General features: G+C 39.8%; 1 protein-coding gene across 1 annotated transcript in view; it reads left to right on the top strand.

The window, feature by feature from the left end:
• The first annotated feature begins 296 nt into the window (after positions 1 to 296).
• LOC140927757 (uncharacterized) overlaps positions 297 to 9,362 on the top strand; it is a 10,684-nt gene continuing 1,618 nt past the window's right edge. The window contains exons 1-2 of the mRNA XM_073377443.1: positions 297 to 596; positions 6,781 to 6,927. Of these exons, the coding sequence (XP_073233544.1) occupies positions 300 to 596; positions 6,781 to 6,927 (444 nt within the window). The 5' untranslated portion in view covers positions 297 to 299. The remainder of the gene's footprint in view (positions 597 to 6,780; positions 6,928 to 9,362) is intronic.

Raw genomic sequence — 9,362 nt, 5'->3', positions numbered from 1 at the left:
TCACCAAAAATTGATCAACCAGTGAAATATTTATCAGAGGGTATGCAGATTGCATAAAAATGGCGCGTTCAATTTTTCTTTTCAGTCGCAAAAGACACTTATTTGTTCCTTCCGTTTTATATATATCATTAATTTGTCAGCAAAAACAAAATGAATAACACTGAATAAAAAAACTATTAAAATTCTATACATTGTTCAAATAATCTGTTACGTACTGTCAACAATGCAAACCTACATTAAATAGCTGACAAACGAGGATATCAGATTCAGTTTACCTCTTGCGACAGCAAGGTAAGCATATGCTCAAAGTTAAAAAGGAAGAGAACGCCAAAATGTTAGTTTCTGCAGTTTTCTGGGTCTGCTTTACACAACTAACGCAACTGAGTACTTCGTCTACAAGTAATGAGGTATCTCTAGATGAAGGACGGATTTTAGTTTCGTGGACCTATGACGAAGAGGCTGGCAAACTGAGTTTTACAGTGAACGCCACTACAGTTGGTTGGGTCGGATTTGGCTTCGCTCATTTAGCACCAAATAAGATGCAAGACTATGACCTTATTCTTGCTGGGTACAAAGAAGGCCGTGGATATATCTATGTGAGTTATGAAGTTTCTAGTTACAAAGTTGTTTTTTAGGAATCACTGAAGAATCGTTTTATCTTTAAAGTTTCAATGTTTTTTGTTTCGCTGAATGGGTCAAGGTTTCATAGTTTGGGGTTTCCACACGAGGTGCTCGTTTGATTCTACTCGTTCTCAAATTTATACTTTTATCGCGTCCACGCTTTCAAATATCCTTTTTAAATATTCTTATCTTGGCCCTGTCCGAAGTGAGACTTTCTTTGACCTCTTTAAAGTATTTTAAGCTTTTTATCACAGCTAAATAACCTTTTAGTAAAGATTTCAGTTTCTTTGGTTTTCTCCAAAGTGCATGTATCTGAGTGACTACATGCGTGCGTATGGCTTTCTGTCCGTGAATGTGATGATTTCCTGTTACGTTCTTATGCCAGACGCTAGACGCTCTGCAGTGTACTCTTTGCAGTATGTTGAATTCTCACGGTAAATTATCTTCAGATCCGAACTGAAACTTAAACCAAAGCTACACCAAGATCATTCTTAAGGCGCTGATACGGTCCCTTTTTGTTTTCTTGATATAAGTGCATGAGTCTTTAGACTGGTGCGCAAGGTCCTACACATGGTTCCTTTGTTATTTATTATTTGAAGCTTAACAGTCTATGCGACTGTACTTTTTTTTATATATATACAACTAACTGTATGTCGTAAAGCAGTCTCTTACTACACTCACCTTCTTAAAGTCACATTCGTCAACAAAACATAGTGTACAGGCGTCGTTTCCCTTTTGCTTCAGTATTCTTTACCCAATTAGCGTAACCTCATTTTACATCGCCGATAAAGTTCGTCCCGAAGCGATTAGAACGAAATATTCGATTTGTTTGAAATTGTCGTACTCTTAGTTTTGGAATTTTTTTTGGTTAAAGCAGCGAAGGCCTGTTTCAAACGTCGTGCTACTGCCGTGCCGAACTTAATTGACCGAATTAAATTCGATTTTAGCACGGCAGTAGCGCGACGTTTGAAACCAAGTCGAGCTACTGCCGTGTAGCACGGCAAGGCTTGCCGTGCTACACAGCAGTAGCTCGACTTGGTTTCAAACGTTGTGCTACCACCGTGCCGAACTCAATTCATAAATTATGAACACATTAGAATACATATAAAAGTTTGCTAAACCGTTTCTTTATTTTTGTCTTTTGTTTTCGGTAACAACCCTTCTATTCGACCGAATTAAATTCAACGTCTGAAACCAAGTCGTGCTGGTGTCGTGCTGCAGTCGAGCCAGCTTGGCACTGCAGTGGCCCGACGTTTGAAACAGGCCTAAATCTGCTAATTAAATGCCTTCGCTAGAACAAATTAAAAACCTTCTTAGCAATGTTTCATAATGAACGATTCTGTGGACCTTGTCACGGGTTTCGACGCCATCTTGACGAGAAGGGAAACTCGTGAGAAATTACAGTGTTTGTATGAGAATCTTATGTCGAATAATTTCCGTAAAACGGCTTTTTTGTAAAAAAAAATATGAATTGTAAACTAAAGCTTCACTCTTAAGGATTCTACTGAAAAAATTTGAGTGCGTTACGTGCGCTAGAAGACCTAGAACCTTTTTTTAAAATTTTCTATACATTTGTCTGTAAAAATTTCCCGGGAAAAATTGCAGACAAATATATGGAAAATCTAAAACAAGCTTTTGGAGAAATTTAAGCAGAGTAATGGCCCCCAAAATTTGTTAGTAAAATCCTTTGCTGTGTAGTTTTAGTTTAAATTTTTTTTTTCACAACAGCCGATTTATGGAAATTATTCGACATTGGATTCTCATACAAACACTGTAATTTCTCACGCGTTTGCGTACTCGCCAAGATGGCGTCGAAAACCGTGACAAGGTCTAAGAGCGCTAAAATCACCATTAATACATGTCATGAGCCTAGCTTGTTTGCAGACAGTTTTCGGAACAAGTCATTGATCGATTATACAATGCCAGCAGCACTCCGTTTCTATAGCAAAATTTTCAATCGTTTTAGCTTTACAGTGTAAGAAAATTATGCTAAAGCGATAGAAACAACATGCTGTTTAACATGTTGTTTAACCACGTATGTATTCTAGATGAAAGTCAGTCAGGTGTACTGTATCTAAGAATATGACAAATTTCGTTGAAAGAGATACAGATACATGTGAATTGTATAAATAACAGGCATTGGTGAACACTGTAAATGGCCCTATGCGTCACAAGTTTTCTGCTTAGTATGGTCATTTTGAGATTTGCTCTACGTTTCCTTGCGGGAGCATCATTTGTAAAATCCGACCACAGAGGGCACACAATCTGTGTGCGTATAACCGTGTATAATGGCCCAAAATCGCTCAAAAAACCGTTTTTGAGGCAAAAGGACGACAATATACCACACGCAAGGTAATTCAACGTTTAGCTGACATTGATTTATATACATACTTAGGGATATATCGCTATGGGTGATGTGAGGCAAAATCCAGTAACATTTACTAAAAACTAGTAATAGTTGACACTACAGCTGCCGCCGCTCTGTATATTGTCGGTCAATAGTATTCTTGCTCATTGTGTAGCTCTTTGAAATATACCGATTCATAATGAAGATTTTCACACATATTCCACACAATAGGTGAGATAAATACATAAAACGCAAAGTTCCATGCACAGTTTCAGTTCCATTTACACAGCTTCAGGATCAAAACATTCTCAGGTTCGAGAATAGTTTATTCTCAACCATAAGAAAAGATCTAATTAAAAGTTGAATTTTTCGCTATTTCCCTTTCACTTTTTACATTCAGCTCATTTTATTTGCCGGAAAGCAAGCCTCAGAAATTAAAAGGACGTTTGATCAATTCACGCTCGCGCATTCTAGTCTTACTTTAAACTTTATGGCGGAAGGACATCTGTGAGCAGGGAATAAGTCAGCACAGAATCTGATTGTCGGCGAGTTTCTGTAATCGTCCATCGTTCTGCTAGTGATAAGCTAACCGCTGTTCACTCGTCTTACTTGTTTGGGGCTGAGTCCTATTCCGGTCAAAGAGAGAGAAAGAGTGTCCGGCAAGGTTTCCAATCAAATATTTGTGAGCTCGTGTCTGGCAAACTCTCCACGTCTTTATATATACACAGCTATACGCACCTTATAACTTCATTTGCGCTTAAGGAGTGTCTTTTTGGACATAACTTTCAAAACAACTGCTCCACAGAATGTCACTGATAGCACGTAACACAAAAGAGTATCGAAGTATGATTGCACAATAAATGTCACAAAATCTACCTAAGCGGTCCCTTCGGGATCTTCTGTCTTTACGTCATACTAACCATTTCGTACTTGCGGGCGCAAACAATAGAAACGTCGTCATTACCTACCGATTTCTCGCGGCCCCTGTTCAAGCAGATCGAGACTTTTCTGGCATACTTACTGTATATTTCAACTGTAAGCTAGTACTTTCTTTAATATACGCGCGAGTTACTAGAGTGCCTCCTCGGGACTTCGCCTTCTGGGCGAAATCCCTGCGGGTGCAATAACATCGGTTACACACACAGATTGCGTGGGCCCCTGTGATCAGACAGGGCGGAATTTTGAACACTTTCGTGACATGAATTTGGATGTCACAATTGAAAGTTAGCAAACCCTCGCTGATAAGTAACGAGCTAGGCAACGCAATATTTAGACGCTGCGGTACTGTCAATTTTGCTAAGTTGATCCGGAACTCCAGTGTATAAAATTAGAACCACGCAATAAAAAATACATTGAGACTTGAATTGTCGTGAAAATAGCCATTTATTATAGTATTGATTCTTCTCAAAGCTGGGAGTAGACTCCCGCTGTTAGAGGCTGCAATCCCTTTGGTCGTCACCAAGGTTCACTTTCCTCCCTCCTGGGCTAATCCATTAAATGACATTTCTGATTGGCGTAAAAAATTGTGTTCATGCAAATTACCTTTGGAATCAAAAATCCGGCGTGAACACTTCGATTTGATTTTGACAGGTCATACAGTGTAGGTGTAATCACCGATCGGATGTCACTTGAACTCGTTTAGATGAAAACACTTTGTCTCTATAGTTCACGAAACTACGTAGTTGTCCTAGTTTAAATTTGTCCAACAAAAGAGATGCCGCGCGTACTATAGTGACGGTAACTTCACTTTACGAAAGCTTAAAGCTTAAGTTTATGTTTGAAGCCGGCTTCCCGGAGTTTGCTTCTTTTCAAAGATGAACTCGAGGCCAGAAAATCGCTCAAAGCTTTCTTTTACAGCCAGAATTATAAGTAAATATTCTTTGGAACGTTTTCTTTCTATCTGCCTTAAGAAAATGTCTAAAGGCTTTATAGTTCTGTAAGCTTATATCAAAACTGATCGATACTCGGTCAGATCATTGTCTCAAATCTTACAAACGTGCATAAACTAAATAGCCGCATAAACTACGTTCGACTTCATTAAATTAGATATAAAAAAAGCAAAGATCAAATAAAATAATTACTCAGGCTTACCATTCGAGATGCAGCCCTGAAAGGTATCAAGTAAGGCCAGTATCGCTTCAGACTTTGCAACCTTCTTACGCATCAAGGCAAGGTGAAAAACGAAAACGATGCCATCCGAAATCGGATTTCCGACTTTTACAAGCGACGTATTTCTCAACCAAAAACCCAATAAACAAGTTAGTCGGTTGTCAAAGTAAACAAAATTCAAGATGCTGCAGAAATTTTCCGCATGAACTCACCTGTCAAATTTTGAACAATCACAGCATAAACATTGGACGAAGAGCGTAACCAACGCGTGATCATGGTGAGCAAAGTCAAAAGCAACTGTCTTCCCTGTCTGTAATAGTTGGCTGAATTTTCGCGTCCGAGGTCAGTTTGAAATCAAAATTTTAATTTTGCGGCAGAAATACACGACATCTTTTATATGAATTAAAAAAAATTAAACTTGAGCCTGCGATCATTTGAAAGCTAGTAACTTGTCAGCGGATAACTTCAAAAATACTTGACCTCAATGGGTCGACACCTGAGGCTGCGATACGGTCAAGTGATACTGGTCAGCGGATACCCTGTTTTGACAGCTGTCAATTGATCACAACATTAATGTCCAATATGTGTGCATTAGCAGTTTTCCTGTGCTCTCAAACTAGCTAGAAAGTATGAGATTGAACATTGATCGTGATCTAGTAAAACAATTAACTGGTCAGCGGACAGCTTCCAAATAAATCACGTCACCTTGATGAGTTGACACATGAGCCCGCGATATGGTCATGTGATACTGGTCAGTGGCTATCCTGTTTTGACAGGTTTCAATTGACCATTTTGTGAATGTCCAATATACAAGGTGTGGACTTGCCAAGACACGCCTGAGACACCCCTCCCTCCCTTTTGATTGTCTTCCCTACCCCACCCTTAACAATCTGTAGACGCGTACGTACTTGCGTACGTACTTACGTACGTACGCTCGGTCAATCACGTGACAACCAAACGAGAAGAGGTCGACCATATTCTATGAGTATGGGGCTCTGTCTCACGGGCCCTTCGCGCGTGGGAGCCCGCTATTAATTTTATAACAGTTGTTATGAAATGGTGATTAAATGATTTTGAAAAAATGATTTATAGCTCAGGGGAAAGAACATACAAGTCGATCCAAATATTCGACAAATATTAAAGTCAGAAGCGACTCGAGTAAAGCACGTGGCTGAGCCAGCTCTGCTTTACTGTTGAACCGAACTAAAGCGAGACAAAATGTCCACCTGACTTTTCTCGACATTTAAACGAGTATCTGAGTGAAGTAGGTCTGCTGCTCGGGACGGTGTAAAGACATAACATTTGACTAACATAACATTTCGCTTGAGCTTTTTGGTTGAAACATTAATTTACGTTGAAATATATTTTGGAGAAAGTTGGTAATCATCTCTATTTCTTCTTTAAAAATCGATGCTCATGATTGAAGAGAGAGCAGCCTGCCTGTGGTTTTATCACGTAGTTGAACGCATGGAGCTTCGGGAGTGACCTGATCGTACTGCATGTTCGTCACTTATAATTAACATTACACAGTTGAGCATAGTTTATTTTGACTATTTAGCTTTAACAAATGCATTTTTTTCACTGACTTCAAAAAGTGATAAGTTTACTTAATTAAGCCAGGTTAGATAAAGCCGAGCCTTGGTGGTCATTTTTACCGCGTAAACTCTCCTCAAAGCACTGCTAATCATTTTCACTTCGCACAGGATATGTACTCCATTGGCCAGTCCCCACCTCCTCTTGACTCCAGCCAAGATTACTACTTAGTCATGGCAACCGAGGAAGAAGGTCACACGTTTTTACACTTTCAACGAGCTGCTAACACCGGCGACGCAAAAGACATCCAGTTCACGGTAATATTACAGTGTATTTTAGCTTCTGTAATTCTATGATGACAGTCCCAGGGGGGTACTCGGGATTTCAAGTGACGGGGATGATCGAATGGAGCCAAAAGTCAAGACCCAAAAAAATCCCTAGGACTTCCAGCAAAACCCCAAACAATCCCTGCACCAAAAATTAACCCCCAAAAAGTACCATGCCGATTTTGTGACCCTTAAAGGTTCCAGAAAGGGGTAATGCTATAACACAAAGAGAAACATTGGAAATTGAACACTCGTGTTTGTTTATTCATCATACCATCTGAGAATATCTTTTCCCTCATCTGGCAGTCATTTTAACAAGCTAGAGCGGGTGCTAGAGACACCTGAGAACGGTTTTGTTTCAACAGTAACGTTATGAATAACTCTGAACAAGACCGACCCGGGTAGGAACATAACGAATAACTTTACTAAGTTAATTACAGATATTAAAAATAATAATCAGGCTTCGATAAACTAAGACGCATCCGTAGAGACTTTGTCCACAGCATATATTCCAATATCATTTTGGGTAATTACCGAGGGTATATTAATGAAAACTATTATTGTACAGGTAGACCCGGGAGGTAAACAGTAACTGAAAAACAAAACTGAACGCTTCCGCTGCTGAAGGGTAACGGAAGGTCGCAAGACGTTCGTGCGGTGTCCAAAGTTAGAATAGCCGATAACTTAACTAGAAAAAGCATTTCTGTCTTCACTGACCTTAATTGCGGAGTCATATTTTAAACTACATATGATTTTGTTCTATCCTTAGTGTCACACAAATCTAGCTAGACTAGAATACCGACAATATAGCTTGATTGAGTCTCATGTTTCTTCGGATATTTCTTAAACAACAAAGATGAACTCGATTTGCGTGATGACTAAGCTTACAACAGCCACCTGTTTTTAATCAGGCCTACGTTCAGCCGTAGTCTACTAATCTAATGCTGTGTTCATGCCAGCATCGCGACCTGTTAATAAAGAATACTGTTAAACGAAACACTTTCCCGTAGTCGTGCTTGTAACTGTATAGTTCACATTATCTGCATACAGCAAGAAATTCCTCTGTCAGTGTTTTAAAAATGTGATGTGTTGTTAAAGGATATCAGGATTGTCTCTTTAAAGTTGAAAAAGGCGAGATATTTACTGCTGTCAAGAAAATTGGAGATTATGGGCGCGCATTCAAAGTTGTTGACTCCGAGCGAGGTCAACTTGGGCATCTTCAATGAGAGGCCGTTTCAGTGCTCTGGCCATCAACATCTGAACTCACGTGGTAAGTTTATACGATCTGAAGTTATTTAGGTTCGATAATGTAATGGTAATAGCAGAATTAAACTAGAGATTGCAGATCAATATAATTTCGATTTCGCTTACCTTTCAGCGTTCTATTAGGAGAGCCACATGATGATCCAAAAGGTCGCTGGCGGATTGGGTAGTTTCGAAAACGAAGCACTCGAAAACGAAGACCGAAGCACGAAGCACCCAAATCTCGAAAACGAAGCACCCAAAACTCGAAAACGAAGCACCCAAAACTCGAAAACGAAGCACCCTAAACTCGAAAACGAAGCACCTAAAACTCGAAAACGAAGCAGCCTATCTCGAAAACGAAGCACCCTAAACTCGAAAACGAAGCACCTAAAACTCGAAAACGAAGCACCCTATCTCGAAAACGAGGCACCCAAAAAACTCGACACCGGCCTGTCCTTTATAAACACGAGACCAATGTAAATACAGCAGAAATCAAGCGCGATAACGAGTATTCGATAACGAATCGAATGCAGTTCAAATCTACTCAAGCACCCAAAACTCGAAAACGAAGCACCCAAAACTCGAAAACTTGCTGTTACTGTTTTTGTTATTGTTGTTTTTAAAAGGGTCAAGAAAGGAAAATTATGCACAGCTTTTGGCGTCTGTGGTGGGCTTCAGAAATAGGGAGCTTCCAGTTCCATGTTGCCAAAAATAAAAATGCAGAATGTCGGTAGTATAGTTGTACTGATTCTTGTGTGGATGGGATCGGGAATTACAGCAAGTATCTACGTACAAAATGATGAGCGTTTTCTATTCCATTCCTCGTTAAAGGCCATTTGCAAATTAGTGTAGTTAAGGGTGGATCGGTGGCATAAAAAGGATATCTCCAGGCTTCGCCCCACCGGCCGCCTTCTCAGGAGCTTAACTCTCGTTTTTTTATTCGCTCCTTTTATTTTGAAATTCTCCTGTTGCCCACCATAGAGCCTGATCCCAGGCTATTACCCTCGAACAAATTCTGCCTGGATCTGATCTGATCACGCAGTGTCGTAAATATCCAATATGGTAGACTGCAAAACAGTCGGTTTTTTTTCTCAAAATCAGTAAAGAAGTCGGTAAAGCGTGGCGTAAGAGTAATACGCGCGAGCCTCACACTCCGTTTTCAGCCTCGTTTCAGACCTTTT

This window comes from Porites lutea, chromosome 1 (assembly GCF_958299795.1).
Source record: "Porites lutea chromosome 1, jaPorLute2.1, whole genome shotgun sequence".
Taxonomy (NCBI): Eukaryota; Metazoa; Cnidaria; class Anthozoa; order Scleractinia; family Poritidae; genus Porites; species Porites lutea.
Note: the sequence above shows the minus strand (reverse complement) of the source record. Positions and strands in the feature narration are given on the sequence as shown.